General features: G+C 32.1%; 2 protein-coding genes across 2 annotated transcripts; one reads left to right on the forward strand and one right to left on the reverse strand.

Moving 5' to 3' along the window:
- Positions 1–1,292: 1,292 nt before the first annotated feature.
- LOC145604677 (transcription factor MYB61-like) lies at positions 1,293–4,066 on the forward strand. Its single transcript, XM_081660590.1, has 3 exons — positions 1,293–1,734; positions 1,991–2,120; positions 2,252–4,066. The coding sequence occupies exons 1-3, from the start codon at positions 1,602–1,604 to the stop codon at positions 3,390–3,392; spliced, it is 1,404 nt and encodes a 467-aa protein (XP_081516716.1). The 5' UTR covers positions 1,293–1,601; the 3' UTR covers positions 3,393–4,066.
- Positions 4,067–11,379: 7,313 nt separating this feature from the next.
- Positions 11,380–17,622, reverse strand: LOC145606000 (pectin acetylesterase 6-like). Its single transcript, XM_081662064.1, has 11 exons — positions 16,962–17,622; positions 15,714–15,796; positions 15,098–15,227; positions 14,921–14,994; positions 14,527–14,738; positions 14,340–14,400; positions 13,626–13,679; positions 13,419–13,496; positions 13,205–13,310; positions 12,972–13,117; positions 11,380–12,022 (listed from the first exon to the last, which is right to left on the reverse strand). The coding sequence occupies exons 1-11, from the start codon at positions 17,152–17,154 to the stop codon at positions 11,915–11,917; spliced, it is 1,245 nt and encodes a 414-aa protein (XP_081518190.1). The 5' UTR covers positions 17,155–17,622; the 3' UTR covers positions 11,380–11,914.
- Positions 17,623–22,518: the final 4,896 nt, after the last annotated feature.

The raw sequence follows: 22,518 nt of genomic DNA on the forward strand, positions 1-22,518 counted from the left end.
CGTAGTTTTTTTGTTTCTTAACAATTGCAACACTTGTGTCTTTCCGCCGTTTTTAAACCTTTATCATGCTGTCAAACCATGCATAAATACAAAAATTGCGAGAATTTAGAAAAAGATGCAATAATTTGCCATTAAATTGGAAAGGTAAAATATTGAAAGTCTACCTTCAAATTTTCCCTTGACCCTTTTATTAGATGGCATGCATTGATGCCTATTTCTATACCTATTTATTTTTTCTGGAAAAAAAAATTATAAATTAAAAAAAAAAAGAGTAATTAAAAAGGAGGTGGTGAGGCTCATATATGGAATAAAGAAATCAGAGTTGCAGTGTTGCATGTAGGGACTTACAAAATCTGGGACACCAATAAATCTGTACAGATTGGTGATCCCAAGAGGACATTATCTGTCTCTAAAATTAAAAATTAAAGAAATTAATACAAGCTAATCCTACTTTTAATTGCAGTAAATTACATTGAAATATCATCAGCCCCCACTAAAGGCAAGGGATGCCCCAGATCATTTATTTTCAAACCTTTGATAAGACTTGTGCATCTTATTTTGGTGTAGCTCTTCATCTCCACCCTTCTCCCTCTATATCCAAGTAAAAAAAAAAAAAAAAAAAAAAAACAGGAAAGGAATTTAATCCAAAAAAAAAACATTTTAAGTTTTCCTTCACCTAAGTTAATTATATTAGACACAACCATTAAGAAGGGTAAAAATTAAAAAGCTGACGAATGACTGAGGGCCTGTTCTGATTGACTGAATTGAGCTGAACTGAACTAAACTTATTGGAGCTGAATAGAACTGAATATTTTATGAGAGAAGGAAATTAAGGTAAGAATTGAAATGAATTGAAAATAATCTGAAGAGAATAGACCCTGAATGAGTGTGTGTCATGCATAGTGTAAGAATAAACATAATTTTTACCAAAATGTTAAACTACTAGCTTTGTAACGAAGATAATAGTCCCCCATGTTAATTTGTTTGCCTCATTTTAATTTATCTGTTTCAACTCTAATTTAAAAGAAACATTTTTTCTCTTGAGTTGGGTCTCATATTCAATTATCTATTTTTTCACTTGCATAAAATCTTACATAAATGAGTATGAGACAAGTAAATTGAGACGGGGATTAATAATTTTTTTATAAAAGTAAAAATAGAAATAGTTCAATCATCTAATTGGAGATGTGTCTTTTCCTCCCTTGAAGCTCTTCTATAAACCAAGATTCCCTACCAGCTGCCACTTCATTTTCTCAACCCTTCCTTGTCCTCTCTCTCTCCTCTCAAACAAAAAAAAATAAACAAATTATTTTCTTTTTTTTTTTTTTAAAAAAAAAAAAAAAAAAAAAATCCTTCCAATTCCTCCTCATTTCATCTCCTTATTAGTCCATTTCAAAGAGACTCACAACCTTCATTTGTTTGCTGCAAGCTGACACAAACAACAACAAAAACATTTTTTTTTAAAATTTTCATTTTTAACAAAACATTTTGTGACACGTCCTAGAACCCAGAATCAGCTGCATTGCACAGAAAGAGATAAGAAATACTTGTAAAATTGATTGATAATATATACTTTTCCTTAATTTAAACTACACACACATATGGGTAGACATTCTTGCTGCTACAAGCAGAAGCTTAGGAAAGGTCTATGGTCACCCGAAGAAGACGAGAAGCTTCTTCGCCATATCACCCAGTACGGCCATGGTTGCTGGAGCTCCGTCCCTAAACTTGCTGGTACATTAATTTTATTTTTTATTTTTATTTTTTTTCCTGTTCCGTTGCTATTATCTATCAATAGCAACGGAACAGGAAAACAGTGTCGCTTCTGTTACTTCTGATCATGATAAAAGTACCAGAAGCGACACTGTGTACATTAAATGAATTTCTGTATGTGTGAATGATCACTGTACTATTATAACAATGTATACCCAAATTAAGAATTTTCCTAAACATTTATGGGCTTACATAAATATTTATTTAATTTTTGCAGGTCTGCAAAGGTGTGGAAAAAGTTGCAGGCTAAGATGGATTAATTACTTAAGGCCTGATTTAAAAAGAGGAGCATTCTCACAAGAAGAAGAAAATTTAATTGTTGAACTTCATGCTGTTCTTGGAAACAAGTAATTTTGTTTCTTCAATTTTTAATGGGGTTTTTTTAATTTTCATGAATGATAATGATATAATGTTATTTTACAATAATTATGTCTTCTTATAATTTTACTGATTTTTTTATTTTTTATTTTTTTGGCAGATGGTCTCAGATAGCAGCACAGTTACCAGGAAGAACTGATAATGAGATAAAGAACTTGTGGAACTCTTGCCTTAAGAAGAAGCTAAGGCAAAGAGGCATAGACCCAAACACCCACAAACCATTATCCGAGGTCGAAATCGAGGAAGAGAAGGCGAAATCGAGCAACAGCAACAACAGCAGCAGCAACAACAACAGCAACAACAGCAACAGCAACAACAGAAAAACTGATAGATTATCAGTTTCTACTATGATCAATGACAACAATAATACTCCCATAAACCTAACCTCTAATAAGCCAATAAACGACCCAAAATCATTGTCAATGTCTTCTTCTTTGGCTCACCCTAACACTAACAATAATCCTACAACCTTTTCGTTAGCACCACCACCATTATCGACCCACGAATTCTTCCCTGATACCTTGTACGGCTCATTCGGGTTTCAGAACCAACAAGGTATCTGCTTTGGTTCGTCCCTCCAAACCCCTACTCGAAATTATGACAATGGCAATAACAGCAACAACAACAACAGCAACCATTGTCAGTACACATCAAACATGATGCCTTCCATAATCCCGTTCATTTCAAGCACCGACCTCGCTAAGGAGGCCTACAACGGGTACCAGAACATGGATGTTGCCACCACAACGACAACCACAACAACCAGTACAAGTCATGAGAGTGGTAGTACCACTACTAACACTACAACCAACAACAACACTATCAATGATCATCTGAGTAACAATAACACCGGTTCGTTTTTCGACAGCTTTTCTTGGGCAACACTTACTGATCATTCATCATCTGGCAAATCCAACAAAGATAATAATATTCAGATTAACAGTAATAATATTGGATTAGTAGATGGTACAAACCCAGATGAAATTAAATGGTCAGAGTATTTACAAAGTACAACTCCATTGTTATTAGCCCCTCATAATAATCATCATCATCAAAGTACAACTTCTACTAATACTTCTTCATATGGTGAGATTAAGACTGAAGCATCACTAATGCCTTTCACAACATGGCATCAAAACCAGCAGCCATCGCCGCCGCCACCGATGTCGGGTTTTCATGGTACTGATATGTATAACAAGGATTTACAACGGCTTGCTGAAGCATTTGGTCAGATTTTCTGAGCTAAAAAAAAATAAGCATAAAAAAAATGGAGGCGGGAAAAAAGAAAAAGAAAAAGAGGAATTAATTTTTAAACAAGGAAGATTATATTAATTTATAATTTTCAAAATTTTTTTCTTGATTCTTCCTCTTCTTCTTGTTCTTTAATTTGTTTCTCCTACAATGAATTATTGTGTGCTATAGAGGGTTTTTTTATTTTTTATTTTCTATAAATATAAATTTCATTTTTCATATTGTAAATAGGATCATATACATGACATGTTCATCAAGGGGGGGTTTAATGAAATATTTGTGTGAATTATTATTATGATTGTGTTGTCATAATTTTTTTTTTTTGTTAAATTTTTTAATTTGATTATTATTCTTGTATATGTAATTTGTCTATTTTGTTAAGGTAGCATGCAACAAGTTGTAACCCTTGCTCGAATCCAATCCAATCCAACTCAAATTCAGTTCGAAACATCCCATTTGACAGCTCTAGCTAGTTGGAGGTGAGTTTGAGAATGAGAGGAGTGCGTAATGTGAATATCTAGTGTTTCTTTCATAACGAGCGTTTCCTTTTGGGTTAAATTCAACTATTATTAAAGTTGATTGTGAGAGGAAAAGATGGTGACTTACTCTAATCTCCATTTACATGTTTTAAAATTCCCATCTTTTTTTTTCTTCAACTTGTTCTCATGGGCTTGTCCTTGTTACAATGGAAATAAATATTTGAACTATTAACTTATTTAGATAAAAACTGTGCGAAATTGTAGCAAAACTGTGATAGATATGACATGTAAATAAAATCTGAAGTCTAATAGACGCATTTAAAGGTATAAAACTCTCAATTAACATGATAATGATCCGTGAAAAGAGATTAGATTTAGATTTACCTACATATATATGCACATTATCCCTTTGTAGTCACATCACTCAAAAACTAGTACTTACGCATAATTTTGTCAATGTTATAATTAACTTTTTTACCGAAACATCAGATTCTTAAAACTGGGTCCTGATAACGCGACATGTGATGTGAGTACTAATCCTCCTTTTCATTGGGCCGCTTAATTTTAATTTTCTTTTAGAGGTTCATTATGATAATGTACAAGCATTTGATGAAAAAACTATACATAATCCTTGAATGGGTGTCTATCATTGTCCCTCATGGATGAGATAGTTTTCACCCTTTTGACAGCCTTTCTTCCCCAAGTTCCTCTTTGGCTGATTTCAATATAGAATTGTCAATTTTTTACCTTTTTAGTTTTTACCTTTTCTCACTCCAAATGAATGAGAACTCATAGTCATGTTAACCAAAAAGAAAGATACATGGAATTATTTTTACTTGTTCAAAGACAAGGCCTTTTCATCCCAACAGAAAAAAATAATAATAATCATGTATTCAACCTTTTTGGCCCTTGCTAGTTAAGTAAGTTAACAGGACAATGACCATAAAATTTATAACAACCACTAAATTTTCTACTAACATGTTTTTTTATTTTTATTTTTTATTTTTTTTATTATAATCTTTTATTATCACTATAGGAAATTTCTCTTCATTTGTTTATTTTTGGGCTTTTTGTGCATAAAGCAAACAATCTTTTTGTTGTTTTCACCATTTAATTAATTTTAAAATAACCATGCTTTCTATAGAGGTATGTAGTTAAATTTGGTTTAATAAATTATGAGTATTTTACTTCCTCCGTTTTTTATTAGTTGATACTGTATGAATTTAATACTATTTACACACTACATTTTGACTCGATTTTGTGATCTGTATATATACAATAAAACATAGTCATGTGGGATCATGTATGAATCGTCTCGATGTATATTTTATCAATATCCACTTTTTATAATTTTACATTGTAGATAATAAGAGATATTAATCATTGAAAACATGCGTTGGCAAACATGATAATTGAAACGTGTCAACTAATAAAAAACGGAAGAAGTATTAAAAAGCATGTGTTTAAGTCCAAATGCTTTTAAATTATGTTATTGTACGTTAGTATAGGAATTGATGTGAAAAATAACGAAATTAGACATTGAACCCGAACAAGATAAACATTTCAACTAGTTGAAAATTATGAAATAGATTCACTATTCTTCTCACTTCACACATTAACTTCCTAGATTTTCAACACCTTTCCAAACATGGAACCATCACATGATTCACTCTATTCCCTTATGGATTTAACCTTAAATTTTGAAACATTTTCTCTACTAGTGAATCGTACACCTCTGTTTTTACCTTGAATTTTATATCAAACGACTTTGACTATTTATAGAAAAAAACTTAAATGGTTAAATTCATATTTGTGTATATTTTCATAATAAACTTTTTACAGAATTAAGGGTCAACATTAAAAGATACGAATGACACAAAATAAAATAAAATATCCCTATTATAATAATGTAATTTTAGATAATAAGGTGACAACTAAATCCGAACAAATACCAGCCGTATTGTGTGGCTTCCCAAAATATCAATTAAAGTACTTTTAGCTTTCAAAAACAATGGATATATACGTGGACATGGATTTAAATTTTCCCTCATGTACATGTACATGCTTTGTATCTTTTCATTTGGCCCTCATGGTAGAGGGAAGAAACAATAGTGTCCTCTACCCCTTCTTATTCATGATGCTGATACTTCTTAGACAGATGAAGGAAACTTCCAAATTATAATTATGTTAAGCACAAAACTACATATGCTTCTAGCAAGAAACTTTGATCAAATATAAACTTATGGGGTCCTAATATATTATACGTGTTTCCTTGTGAAATGTCTTTTTAACCCTTATATACCCCTTCGAATAGGCATATTATATACTTTTATTACTTCCCATTGCTCCCTCTTATTGTTTGCGGAAAACAGAGGGAGCATTTTTTTTTTTTTTTTTGTGTGTTTAGAGAGCCACAAGTAGGGGTGGCAATTCGGGTCAGTGGGTCGGGTTCGGGTCAGATTTCGGGTTGATTTCGGGTTATGCTTAGAAACAATAAAAAAAAATAGTGTAAAACTTAATATTATTACGAAATATGAAATTTTGGTCAAATCGGGTCGAATTCGGGTCATTCGTGTTCGAATCGGGTCGGGTTCGGGTTTCTCTCAGTAACTTCGGGTCGGGTTCGTTCGGGTTATCGGGTCGGGTCAGGGATTGCCAGCCCTTGCCACAAGGGCTCCTGAAATCGGGAGGAAAACTCTAACCAGTTGAGCTATCCCTCACTCTCACAGCAGAGGGAGTATAAAATAACTGTTTGTACCTAAAAATATATATATTATTATTAACAGAGTATAATACATATTTTTAAGCCTCAATTATTAGCTTATGTTTTATACTCTGTTAATTAAATATTATTATTACTATGTATTATTATTAGGGAGAAAAACTAACCCTCCTCCCCTTAAAAATTAGAAGGAAAAAAAAAAGGTGGAATCTTATCTATCTGCCTGTCTCCCTTTTGTATATAGGCTTGCATCATGCAGTATAGTATGTCATGTCTATATTTGTCATATACACTCTTATTACCAATCTTGTGCTTCATCATCATGCCATTTTTAGGGGCAGCAAAGTATTGTAATTTTCATCCATGCTATAACTATGCTAATGCTAATGCTATGCTAACTATGTGACTCGACACATTTGCATATCAAAGTATCATGCTTGTGTTAAAAAGTCAAGTGATTATATTTGTACCTAGTTAGACTTGTCAAGTCAATTGGTCAATTAGGATTAGTTTTGGATTTAGATTCGGATTCAATATTGGTCGATTGATTTTCAAATAATCACATCTCTATGTTAATTAACTAGTTTTTTTTATTTCAAACTTATAAAAATTACTTTGAGTCGGATTCATTATGAATAAATGTATTTTATATTTAAATATTTAAATGGGTAATTGCATTTTCAGTTCGGGTCAATTTTTGAGAAGCTTGCGGGCCTGTTTTGATTGACCGAACTGAGCTGAGCTGAGCTGAACTGAACTGAACTGAATTTATTGGAGCTGAACTGAACTGAACTGAACTGAAAATAAGCTGAAAAGAACAGACCCTACTTGTATCTAGGAGTGAAAAGATCTTAGTGGTAGCTTTGTTTCAAGCACTTTATTAAGACAAAGAAGACCTACTTCTTTCTTCTTTCTAGATGACTAATAGTGTAGCTAGGTTTTATGTAAAAAGCTTTGAAAGAACTTTCTAGCCTATTGGGGGGCCAATTACAGGATAAAATGTTGGTATTTATAATCTCTTGTTCCCCATTAGTGATTTATAATATGAAGATGTTTTATTGCACAAGGTTGTGATTAAAACACGTCTCAATTTTATATTAATCTAATACTGTGAAAGGATTTACTCACTAATTGCAACTTGATGCAACAAAGATCTTGACTATCTAAATTCAGGATCTTTAAAGTTGCTGTAATTCTCTATTGAATGGTATCATGCACAGTATGTACAAAGTGAAAGGGAAAAAAAAAATGTTCATGATGGTTCACTCACAAATTCTTGTATATCCTATTGTAATGTCATATTATTCCATTTGTTCATAATTAGGGCTTGTTCTCATTGACTGAACTCAGCTGAACTGAACTGAACTGAACTGAACTCAGCTGAACTGAACTGAACTGAACTGAACTGAACTGAAATGAATATTTTATAAGAGAAGGAAATTAGGAGCTGAACTGAACTGAACTGAACTGAACTGAATTGAGCTGAACTGAACTGAACTGAACTCAGCTGAACTGAACTGAACTGAACTGAATTTCAATGTAAGAGAACAGGCCCTTAGCTGTCACATTAATATTGTATTTTGAACCCGATCGAATAGGGTTAGTATACTACATGATTTCATATCAACATTTTTAAACTTTTTTGTATGGTAAAGAGGACTAACCGGGTCTAACCCTACCGATTATATGGTACTATATGCTGACCAATTAAATATTTAGGAGCAAATGGAAAGGTAAGGAAATCTCCACCCAACCATTCACATTAGGCAAGATTCAAACCCCATACCTCAAATCCCTTTTTTTTTGACACAAAACCCCATACCTCAAAGTTATGAGATAAAAGTCTTACCAAGTGAGTCCAGCATCATATATCAACATACATCTTATTAGTAGTGGAATAAGTCTTATACAACATCATACTAGTATATGATTTAATTGGTTATTCACAATGCCCCCAAATTACCTAATTAATAAAAAAAAAACTAATAATAATGCTATCGTTTTGACCTCATTGTACGGATCATGTAACATATACTCGTACAAGTGTATGTGGTCAATACTCAATAACTCAACTTCTTTCTAAACAAGGAACTCGCTAATTTGATTGAATGCATACATTTTTATAGAGAATATGACCCCATTAACCTTCAAGCTAGCTAGGACCACAGTGCAACTCATCACTTGTAATCCCTCCAATCAAATAGAGAAAGCAAACTTCAATGTCATTTTGCAAGTCATTTATGTCCTATATACAAATTGACCGTCGATTGGGTGTCAACAAAGTTGTACTATTTTACATTAAATAATCCTTTTCTATATCTACTTATTATTTGTTTGGATCGAACGTACCAATTACTAACCCTAATAAATTAAAGTATATGTTTCTAATAACAATTTGTAAGTACCATATAATTTATATCACATGGATAAGTTAGACAAGTTTGTATAGTCAATGTCATAAATTAAACCTAGCTAGCTAATTAAGTCCATTTTTTTCTTTTTTCGAATTTACTAGTTTAAATCATTATTCTCATTAAAAATGATTAGTATTAATTTAACTTGAAGACCATAAACCGGACTTTGATCATTGTTACACCTAATTTCGAAATTACACGTGCTAAAAAAATCCTTTCAACAATTCTACTATATCAAAAAAAAAAAAAAAATAATAATAATAATAAAAAAATACAAATTAATGTAGGAAAAATATATACATAATTTAGAGGCAAATAAAATGTCAAAGGACCCCAAAAGGCTGAAAATCACAAAGTAAGGGTAACACCCCCATAATAAGGTCACAAAATAGAGGCGGTTCCGTACATGAAATTGACAAAAGAAGGAAGGAATAGAGAAGGAGAGAGAATATGATGGCTAAGTTGAGGATGTCCCTTTCATTTAAGGGCATGGGGTCATACCTCACTTTTGGGCTTTCAACTTATGTATGCCCACGTGCACCCACATACACCAAGTCCCATAAAATATTTAAATTATTACAAAAATAATTCAATACGGGCTATACAGCTTGTGTGCGGCTAGCTATCTTATGTGACCAATTATAAAAGAACAATATAATCTCTATAGTACAGATCGAGTAATGTCAGTAATTCATGTAATTTGATCGAGTAACTCATATAACAACGATGAATTAACCCCTATGATGGCTGACCACCATATAAGAATTAGTGAAAATCATTATATTATATTATAATTTCATACTTAAAGCCATATAATAAAAAATTTAATACAAAATTTTTTTATGGGGCTACCAAAATAAATAAATATTGCATGGTAAGAATATGCATGAATGTACATAAGTTTTTGTCTTTGTTGATTGAGTACCCATGTGAACCAAATAATTTGATCATACATGTTCTTTTGTTAAGGTCCTACATGAATTCAATTCAAATTTTTATAATAAGGATAAACTTTATTAATAAGAATCAAAATATAATTTTATTGGCTAAGAATTGAATGAACTAAAATAAAAATTATTAGCTAAGGGCGGCTCAAACTCTTTTTTTTGCTTTCTTCTATGACTTTGCTAGCTGTTTGTATAATTGTTAAATCTTTGAATTATCTGTCTTGTTTATTCGGAAAGCTGTGATGAGTTTGTTCTTTTTAGTTAGTGTTGCCGGTGGCCGTTTGTGCTAGTAATTTCTAGGGGATAAAAAAGGGGGTAGGATAGGCATGTGTAGACATAAATACGAATACGAGTATCAAGCCTCATATTAAATTATATGTAACGCCATATTTCGAAATTTGTACTTTTTTCGTCCCAGTATATAGTTCATATTTTGTCTTTTCACAGTATATAAGAAATAGAAAGAGGAAGTAGATAAAGTACAATTATGGACAAAAGTTAGAAAGAGAAAGTGGAAAAAAGTATAAGGCATGTATAAAATTTACAGGTAATGTAGGAAATACAATGAATAAAGTAAAAAATATGAGGGTATAGTGGTCTTTACATACCATCTAAAAATAGAAACAAGAACAACATTTTGAGTCTCCTAAATAAGAAATCAAAAATATATTATAGGACAGAGGGAGTATATGGTTTATATTTACGTCTATACTTTATATGTTCGAGATGATTGATGTTTGAGTATTAAATTCAACTCCATCCAAACATTTGAGAATTACCTTACTTAAACCCTGAAAGGAACATCTCTCACACGTCAACCAGACAACTTTAAGAGTCAACGCTTGATAACAGGGGGATGACAAGACTCGAACTTGTGATCTCAAAGTCATAAAGTAAGTTTAAAGGACGAAATACTTAATTAAAAACACTTGCTGTCTAACTTATTTTCCTAGATAAGGAAGGCAGGAGGTTGGCAAAGTGTCTTCATTGATAGTACAAATATGGATATATGCCAAAACCCAAAAAAGATGGTGATATTTAAGCTCAATTGTTATGAGACAGTAATTTATGCATTCATATCTTCGGACATGAAACAAGCAATATATGAGGGAGAATATTTTCCTGTGAATTTTGTAAGGACTACAGACCTGGTTGGATTTTTGCCTCCACTCTAATTCAGAGTACATATTTCTGACATACAATAATAAACACCTCTCCCCCTAATAATGTAGCACAATAACTGGACACAAGTTTTATAGGTAGTTGTTAGGGATTTAGTTACATCAAACACTAGTTCAATTTTCGCGATCTCTATGTTATGTATGTATTTTTACAGATCCAACATCTAATTATATCGAACTCTTATGTAATCGTAACACGTAGTTTAAACATACCCACAAGTACTCGTATTAAAGTAGTACAAAATAACAGTCACACAACCAAGATTGAATGAAAATGCAATGTTTCAACAAATTCCTGCTCGATCTTGAGGGAAGCTAGGATCCCCTAGAGTTCTTCCCGAGCTTTTACAAGAACAGCAAAAGACAGAATTCCTGCTGCATAATATGTAGATTTAATGGCCTAAGATTTGGCCCTGAATTTCCTTTGCTGATTATGGATGTTACACAACAAATTGTTGAAGTTTCAAATTCTTAATGATACAAGCTACAGATTCTGACATAATGCCTGAATTTGGCTAAGTAATATTACTAAAACAAACTGTGGTGGGAAATATGAAGGCAATAATTCTAAGAATACAAATTGGGAAGCCAAAATTTTAGGCTCCCATAATAAAAGCTTGATCTTATTGCTGATTATGAACAACGTCAAATTAAAATGACGGCTTCAATGAACAGCAGCGATAGCAGAAAAGATATGTTGTAATGAATCAATAAGTAGGATGAGACTATTGGAGAAGATGAAGCTACTGGAGGAGACAAATCTGTCCCATTATCGAAATATCAAGTTGTGGCAAGAATTGTCACAAGGGTATGCACAATCAATGAATTTAATGGCTGATCGATCAAAGAACCAGTCACCAACAGCTATCGCCACAGGCTGCAAAAACAAGTTAAAAAAACGGGATTTTGTAAGGTAACCGATCATTTACAAACATAAGCAAAATGAAATGAAACATAAGATTTTGAGAGTGAAAAATCAAAGGGTAAACCACAATCTTTCCTCGAGTTTGTAACAGTTCTTGTTTAATCTGAAAAGTCTATGGCATAAATTTTATCTATATAGTCCAGTTACTCCGGTGTTCGATCAATACATGTCCTTGGTTGGGCTCAAAACAACCACTAAATCAAGGGAAGTCTTAAAGGCAGCAATCTCACCTCTAACCAGCCCAGACTAAGAGAGAGAGACAGATTCCACAGACCCACTAGATAATTTCACATATATAAAGTCGAATACACTGGTTAAATGGATGATGAGCAGAAGAATGTCTTTTCAAGCAGATTTTCGGTTAGCATTAAATATTCAATGGATTTTGTATGTACAGAGGATCACGGATTGAGTTCTTGATTACTAATATACGGAGTAATGATTTAACGAATACAATAATACAACTTGGTCCGCAAAGTCAATTATTGTGAAAAGTCTACTGAGGAATTTAATATGTATGCATTTTTGTTCCATAAGGAGTACCAATAAGATAAGAGTCAAATCTTATGTTATAAAGCATGGCATCTTTTGTATTATTTTGTAATCCCTCCTTAATAATCCATCCTAAACGAGCACATGCAAGCCTTCCCCACACTCAGCCCCCACCTCCACAGCTTGTTTTTTTTCTAACACGGAAAACCGATTCATACTCCAGCAAACAAGACAAATTCAAATTATGATACGTTTTATTTTAATAACAATAAACCTTAAGAGTTTAGACTTGACCAAAAGGTTTTATTGTATATTTATAAACATGTCTACGTGACTGCTGTAACATTGGGGTGACAGTAATTGTATTGCTGCAAAAGTGCAAAACTGAAGAACTGAAAGATTCAGATACCTTGTTTCGGAGAACTGGGGAATCATCCGCAAACCATGTGTCCTGCCTCTCAGATTGGCAGTGAGCAAAGCATGAATTGATGAATAGCCCATTTGCTCTAGACCTTGAGAAACCCTTCAGTGAATTTAGCATTTGAGTTCTAAATCCTGTAACGGTAAATTATGATAATCCTAAGAAGACTTTCAAAAAAAGAGCGGAAAAGCGATCACTGCTTAGTGTGTGCTAGAATTTACTCTGGAAAAATTGAATTTGTGATGCAGAACAACGTGCGTGGTTCATTTTGCATTGATCCCATAAGTGGTGAGGATCAGCTGTTCTTGGGGCTAAACTAGCTTGAACCTGAATTCAGTAGCGTAAAAAATGTTAATTCTGTGAGTCATGAAAAAATTGTTTGACAACTTTTAATGCCAAATACAAATTCAAGTATACAAACACAACAATCAGCACCTGCCATGCATCGTAAGCTGCATTGAGAATGAATAATGGTGTCTTGATGTTGGCGATTAAATTTTGAGGAAAAATGCACTGCAAAGAGAGGCAAATAGCAGGGTTTCAGGTCACAGGTGAAGAATTAGGCAAAATATTACTAGCACTATAGAGTTTTAGTTATTATATCTAGCATAAAAATTGTCTAAGAGCTTAGAAAAGGATTACCGAAGTTGGATCCATGCGGTTAGTACAAGAAGAAGGCAGATTTTTCCCAGCACCCTGCAAAGACCAACAAAGATACAAATGAGTATTAATTCATAAAATAAGTGCTTAACAGTACAAAATCATAAATATACAACTAACAAATACTGAACATTTGAACAACATCAATGCCTTAAATCAACATGTTAGTTATAAAATATGGTATTCTACATATACAGCTCATCTCATATGTCTTTATACTGGAAGTGCCTAAGTTGGTTATATATGCTAGGACATTGGTATGAATGACATGAGTTACTGTAGGCCACATTTAGCCGAGTTTAACGAATAAATCCACTAGTCGAAGCACACATCACTGCCACACAAATGTCGTAGTTTCATAGTTTGCAAGTAAGGCTACAAATAATAACCTCACAATCCATCCACTGTTCCACCACTCCAAGTTGCCATGATACAAATATCTAATTGCATACAAATTCACAAGCCATTATATCTCTTGCACCAAAAACAAACCATTATATCTCGAATGGTCACTTTGGAATCAGGACAGCAGAAATGTATCCAAGTTCAACGCAAATTAGTTGATTTTCTGGTGCACTGATCTAATGAAGACTGTCATTCTTGTTTAAGTGTTTAGCTGAGCTTAAATTATTAATTGATGAAAAATCTCTATGACTGTAACCAATGCTTTGAAAAAAATGAAATTTAGTTTCTTACCAGGTAAGTCACCACACCGTGGTAAAAATCCCTCATGGTGTGTCCACCTGAGACATCCAATCTGAAAAGCCAAAATGTCAATACCTAATTAAATTATCATTTTCTTGCTGAAAATTACTGTTACTGACAACAATAGCGGTAATTTCATAAGCATCAAAAAGTATGAGCAACAATAACAGTTACTTACGCGTCCATAAACAATCCTGCATCACTCAGGCACTTCACTTTGGTGTGTCCTGAGAACAAGGCTGCAAACTCATCACAGTGCAATATGGATGCTAGACCCCCAGCAGAACATCCAGAAAGAAGAGCCTTATCAGCATTACGCATTCCTTTCCCCATGAATTCTTCCATGGCAACAGACCATATGCGTTGACCTCTAAAAAATAGTTGGTTCGCCTGTAAATAATACCAACTTATTATGATTCCCAAGCTTGACAAAACAAACAGGAAGCACTAGACACCTTCTACTCCCCTGCATCCCAATCTTAGTAACCCTAAGGATATTTTTCTTTGATATTTCCATTGACTCATTGTTGCGATTAATACTAGATGGTTTGGGGGGGAAAAAAATGACTAACCTCGTCTTGTCCTTCACTGGCAAAAGAAGCACCATCACAATATCGAAGCTTTACTCTATTCCAGTTGAAAAAATCTGTACATTTGTAAGGTAGTTGAACCACAAATGCTAAGGATTAAAGAATTCCTAAACATTGAGGAGAAGGGCTGTTTAGCACAAGTATAGGATTGAATAAGACCTGGATTTTCCTCAGCCTTATTGCTTAATAATCCTGTAAATGCTAATTGCTTTTCCATATATTTAGATGACCCACGTCGAGTCGTTTTCCTGTAGACACATGTTCTAACATTATTACACCAACCTCCACCCTGCACAAGATGGCAAAATTTGAAGTTAAACAACCAGTAAGAGAACAGCAACAATGAAAACTAAAGTAAGCATCAAATTCAAAAACAAATGAATCCGGTACAAAGACAACACCTACTTACAGGGTAAGATGTGGAATAAACATACATTAACAGACCACAGTTGCAGACCAAGGGTTTCCGAATAATAATGAGAAAGAATCATCACGAACACCTTCAAAATTTCCCTTTACTAGCATAATCCACTTGTTTCTAACATACCATTTAATCAATAATTTACAGGGAGAGCGCTTTCCGATTTTAAACAAGTATATAGCCTAAAAGTATCTATATTAGTTGATCAGTTATCTAATGATCTATGTACAGGAAAATTAACAACTTTTTCATCTTTCTCAAGATATACACAGATACACAAAAATTAGTTTAGAGCAAATGACTATAAAAAATTTTTTGGTAGAGATGCAACAAATTTCATCTAATACTGCACACCTCTAATTGAATAAGCCAACTGTTGGCCCCTGATCCATATCCACGATCCCAATGATAAGCAGGCAATGTTCCGTCCAAGCAGACTGCATAAACATCACAAATTCAAGTTAAAGCATATTGTGACCGAGTGTAAGTCCAAGCAAACTTCAATTAAACCAAAACTAAAATCAATAAACTCCTCATGAATGTATTCACACAAAGGAAAAAAATGCAATAACAGAAAATTTATGGATGAAAAGGTACTATGCCATTAGATAGACCAAGATTAAAAGTTGGAAAGGAGCTTTCTTAACCTTGGTGACAACGATTGAGAACCACCACAATCAAAACAGAATTGGTTAGCCTTTTCAACCATTACCACCATACTAGTCAACACCATTAGCATTAAGATAACCCAACTAAATAAGTAACAAGGGGAAAAAATTCATCAACCAATATTACTCAGACGGCTTGTTGCAACCCAATTACCCATATACAAACCAAATTTCACTCTGCAATTCTGCAATCTGCACTAAGTACACTTCAGATTAGACCATGCTCTTTGATTTAGTTAGAAACAAGCAGGTCCTAATCCTTTTCAATCAATCCACACGCGTACTAATCATAGTAAGGACCGCGAATATCATAGTAATAATCATCATAGTTAATGGAATCCTGCAGAATGGGCAACTAGATGTAGCCCATAACTCCATCTATAACATTTAGAAACTAGAGATGAAATAAAATTTACTCCTATATGGATAATAGGGAACATGAATGGCATGTGAAGCTTATTTACATATACTATTAGGTTCATTAAATGAGTAATACTTCATGTTTCATTTATGAAGCAGTCAGAACTCAGAAGTCAGAACATGCCATTTTTTTTATTGGCCAAGCAACCATACAATATTTCTCAACCTAGGCTTTAAATTTCACTCTTTTCAAGTAATTTGTATGCTAGATAAACATCTCACCAATCCAACAACACAAACAGAACAAAATTATTTGCTCATTTCCTCCAACTTAAGTACAAAACAAGCAAAGATCTACAATCACAACCTAAATTACCCAAGAAACGGATGCCAACTAGCTCAATTAGCTATATTCTAGCCGGGTTTTATCCAACCACGGAATCAAATCCCGTCTACATCACTGCCCTTTACGACTCACTCGACACCAAAAACATATAAAAGCAACCAAACAAGATTTGAAATTCAACAACACAAAATTACAAGAATTGAAATAAATTAGAGTAAAAGATTATACCAGCGCCCTTGGAATCAGCTCCATGGATAAGAGTAAGAGGAACCATGAGAGGTTGAGGAGCAGCAACAGAAACTTCATAGGACTCCAAAAATGAAATGTGACTCACATTTGCATAATCAAAACCTTCAACAAAAACCAAAAATGTTCCAAAACAAACCAACCCCAGAAAAACCCATTTCCCAAAATCCATCATTTCCCAAAATTTTTGTTTAATTGATTGATTAAAATGTACTTGTATAACAGAATAGCTCCAATTTTTATACCCAGAAAAAGAAATCCAAAATAATGAAATACCCAGAAATGGAAAATGTATCAGAATTATATTTCAATGAATCAAAAAAGGATTATTTCCAGATTCTGACAAGAAAATAATTGGGTTTAAGTGTGAATGTTTTATTGAGTAGGATTTTGAGTGAAGTAAGGAATGAATATTAGATTAAAAATTAAAATAAAAAATGGAAATGGGGAATCTATATAGATCCGTGTTTTAGGGTAGATTTAACTGAGAGTCAGACACAGAGAAAGTAATAAGCGAGGATCTTGGTACTGTTGCTACTTGCTAGGGTGTTTATAATTTTGCGCATGCCATAATTTATTTATAAACAAAATCAAAAATAGATGCCAAAAACAATAAAAATTTCGTACTTAACAAGTTGAAACTTGAAAGTGATTAGTATGTCTTCTACCCCGTATAAGCGTATAAGTTAGTTTATCGAGTAAGATCACTATTATGTCGTTACACTTTTAAAAACGAAAAAAAAAAAAAAAATTAATTTGAGAACCAACAATTGATAAAAAAAATAGAAAAAAGAGAAAAAAACATACTTGCAAATGTATTTCATTTTAATTTTAGTTATTGTATTTTTGTTAGTCATAAATTTCTTTTGCTTTATTAGCTTTGTTATTAAGCTTATTAGCCAGTTTAATGTAATTACATAATGTAATCTTACTAGCTAAGTTTGCTAATAATTTACTTTTTTGGTGTAAAAAGTTTCCTTTCTCATATCGTACGGTTCTTGGTTTTTTGTGACAATTTATGTTAGCTCACCTCAAATCATTTTGAGACTAAAGTTTTGTTGTTGTTATTGTTGTTGATGTTTTGTTGGTGTAAAAAGTGTAATAATATTAGGGTATGTTCACATTTACTGAATTGAGCTGAACTGAACTGATTGGAGTTGAACTGAACTGAGCTGATTGAAGCTGAATTAAACTAAACTGAATTGAAATTAAGTAAATGTGAACAGACCCAAAATTTAACACATGACTAAAATAAATGAGAATTGAGATGTTATCGAAAATAACAACATAAAATACGAGTAACTTTAAAATGCAACCGACGACTCTATCATTTTGAGATTACGGCTTTGTACAAGGTGTATCGTTGTTGTGGTGGGTATTGATGGATGTTACCCGTAGATCACGCAACGAATGTACAGAGTTTAGCTAGTTAAGTAGAACTAATGGTGGAAAGTTCACTAGTACACTAGTAATGCTAGTATCACTCATCGTTGACACCTGTAAATGACTGTCATAATCATTGCCGTTGGTGTTGGATTGTTTGATTTTGATCGACGTCAGAATTTCGTTTACGCAAACTTTTCGTAAACGAAGTGTCACAGACACATTTTCTGTATGACAGAAAGGAATTTATTCAATTATTTGAGTCGAATCATAAATGCTTGACTATTTAATCCATTTAATTTTAGCCACTTGATAAAAATAAACTACAAATCGAATTTGCCTTTCTTTCTATAAGTTGTTTATATTTCTATATTTTAGTCATTTTTTTCTTTAACAATAAAGGTATAAATAACACAAGGTTTGGATCAACTTTTGACACGCTTAAATCTTAAGGTTCATTAGTATCTCAATTATTTTCTACAATCTATCCCCAATTAACTTTAATATATACATTATATTTTTAGGATTTTTTTCAAAGAAATATTTTGAGATTTTAATTATTTTATGATCATCTCAATAATCTATCACTATGATCTTCTTCTAAAATCATACAAAGATACGGTAAATGTTTTAGATTCTCTCAAATATCTACTGATATCTCTTCCTAATTATCCTCTATTTATTTTTAATTTTTTACAATATCTTTTTCCTATAAGAGTATAATGTGAATTACGAAATACTCGTATAATTTTGCTTCAACAAGTGTTTCTATTTATTTGGCCCCATTAAAAAAGTAAAATATAATAAAAAAAAATGTTCCTAAAATTTTGGTTGGGTAAAGTTTATAGGCCAAAACATTCATGTTACAATGATAATAGCTAATGTGAAACTATTTATTTATTTATTTATTTATTTTTTGTTTCCCGGTTCACTTTTTGGGCTAATTTGATTTTGGGGATATAATATCATATATAATACGACTATATGAGAAAATTTAAAGAGACGACTAAATTAAAAAAACGCCGAGTATGTAGACATGGTTAACCTAGTCGGCTAGTGTTTTTTTTTTCTTAACGAGCGAGGTGACATTCACTCGAAAACTTTATAAGAAGATAGGTATCTTTATCTAAAAGCTAATCTTCATACGCTAGTCTTTAGCGTGAGGTTTCCGTCTAGTGCGCGACACAACTCGTGAATCCAAGCCTTTAATTTACTAATGCGTATTAATTAATTTTAGGTTTGGTATTTCTTTATTAAAGGAGTCAAATTATATTTGGCATGCAATTAACAATATTATAATGAATATTGCTCAAGTATTAATTTAATAATGACAAAAACTTTGCTATAAACCCGTGAATTAAACTTGTATGTGCTTATCAATTTGCATATTGCAAAGTGGATCATATAATTAATTAATTAATTAGAATAATCCTGATTTGTTGGCTAAAGTATAGAAACTGTCAGTTGATTAGGTGGTATATAACTTATATTAAAGGATATTGGTTTAGATCGAATAAGGGATGAATTAATATATGTTGTAGACCTCATTTTGACCCTTGTTTTCCATAGTATTGATTAGCTTTTGTACCTAATTTAAGTTTAAAAAAGTACATGCAATAAATCTTTCGTGCTATGAGTTTGAATGTATAACCTCAACTTAAGCCTCATTATTGATTGTCACTTAACTCACTTATCAACTCAAAATATGTAGTATAATCTCTCATTTTAATTTAATTTCTCATTAACTCATTTCAAATTGTTTCCTTAAATTTCTCGCAATTGCCTTCTAAATTTTTGGACCTAATTTTCTTACTAGTACGTACATTCTACATCTCTTATAAAAAGTTTGCAGTCACGAAGTCCTTTACTCATTTCTTCATTCATAAGTGAATAAACAAAATGAAAATAACTTTGTAGATCCATCATACTTCATTTATTCATTATGGTAATCTTTAACTTGTTACACCCCCGGCCCGCTGCAACTTTACTAAAAATGTGTTATTAACTTACAAAAATGATTATTTAATACAAGTATATGACACGTTGATGATTTCAACAATAATGAGAAATATAATGATAATATTACAAAAATAATTTAGTGACAAGGGTCAATATTATCACTGAACTATATGTATCACTACTAGTATAGATTGTACTCTGTATTGTATCGCCATTGGATATTTCTACAGTTATTTCATTTTTTACTCCTCACGGAATTTATTAGAGACTCATAATTTCTATTATTCGAGATTGATATGATGATTAAATTTTCAACTCTCACAAGTTACAACGATACACTATTAAAGACCCTTCTCTTAAAATATACTCCATGTTAAATACGGAGTAACTCTATGCAATATGGAAAATGTAACATAACCAATGTTTGTGTCTCATTTGCTTTTTTATATAATAAAATACTTAGATATTCACAACTCTATTTTGGTGATCATTTATGCCTTCACTTATACTTTTCAAATTTTTAGTCTGTATTTACATGAAGATAGCTTTGGTGTGGTTCTTTTACATAAAGATAGGCTAATTTAAGCAATCAAGGAGTTTTATAGAACAACATAGTTGAGTTGGTTCAGTCTCAGTCTTAGTTTTAGGCCATATTTTACGTGAAAATAGGGTTGGTGTGGCTCTCCCTCGGTCTGTCCCAACGTATATTATTTTTGGTTTTCTTTGAGGCCTAGCCCCTCGTTTGCACCAAAAAATATGAGTTATGCATTAACAAATTTGAAAAATGGAAATGTTCAATCTAAAAGGAAGTTGTACTAGTACATCAAATATCCATCTTTGAACCAAGTACATTTCTTACTCTGGACTTTATCAATTGTCCATTGCATTCCAAAATTGTCAGATTTTGTAATTGGGCTATATTGGGCTTCATCATTGGCCCAACTATTTACATTTCATTTTCTGGGCGATTTGGACCTAGTTCTTACTGCTGTATGAGTTCAGCTTCTTGTTGAAGACGTTGCATCACTCAGTTGTCAGCTCTACTACAACTTGGCAACTCTGTTTACTAGAATGTTGAATTCTAATTGGCTAGTATTCATCATTTGCATGACTTTCTTGACGTTTTTAAGTATGGTTTTTAATTCTTGTGGACTAATATATATATATATATATATATATATATATATATATATATATATATATATATATATATATATATAGAACGAGTAATAAAAAAAAAATAGTACGAGTACTGACTACTGAGTACATATATAAAATACTCCGTAAATATTTGTGGACTAATTATACTACGTGCCGTACATATTTTTTTTACTTTAAATTCTAATTAATTGGTAAGATTATTTATTACTCGTATTCCCTAATTTCGTATAGTACGACTCCATTCATTCTTTTACATGGATTTGATTTGACTTACAGAGTACTCCGTATTACTTATTATTAAACTGTTTAGATAAGTTTCAATTCCGAGATAAAATTGCCCTTAAATATATTGTGATCATTATTGTTTCCAATTTAGGATTTTTGTTGCTTACTAAAGTTGTTTTGGATTTTTATTTTTATTACTCCATATTATACTTTATCTATAGACGGTTCATTTCAGAGTTATAATTTAATGTTAAAATTTTTAGGCGAAACTTTCGATTATATTTTTGTGTGTTATTCAAGGTTTTAAGAAAGTGTTGTCCATTTTACTTTACGGTTTGTTGTTAGTTTAAATTGGTTGATTTAGTTTTTGATTTTTCGAACAGAACTTTATATGTAGTTAAACTACACTTTGATTAGCTTTTGTGACTTATAACCATTATTTTATTATTATTATTATTATTATTTACAATCTTGATAAGATATTAATCATTAAAATTGTACGTTTGCAAGAGTGATAAAGAATAGTGAATAATGTCAACTAAAAAAGAACAGAGACTGTAATAATTATCTTTTTTTGATGGAAATATTTTTATATTATATTGATTTACTTCACTACTTCTACTTCGTATCTTATTAGATTACATTTATTTATCTTAGATACTCCTACCTTTCATAGAATATTACAAGAACAAATCGTGACCGTCAATATCCCTAGATTGAATTAGATCTGACGGTCATAAAAAACCGCGTCATTAATTTTTTTCCCTATATAAACCGTTCATTTACTTTTCCCTGCAACTCATTATCTCTC

Source organism: Chenopodium album, chromosome 22 (genome assembly GCF_948465745.1).
Source record: "Chenopodium album chromosome 22, dcCheAlbu1.1, whole genome shotgun sequence".
Classification (NCBI taxonomy): domain Eukaryota; kingdom Viridiplantae; phylum Streptophyta; class Magnoliopsida; order Caryophyllales; family Amaranthaceae; genus Chenopodium; species Chenopodium album.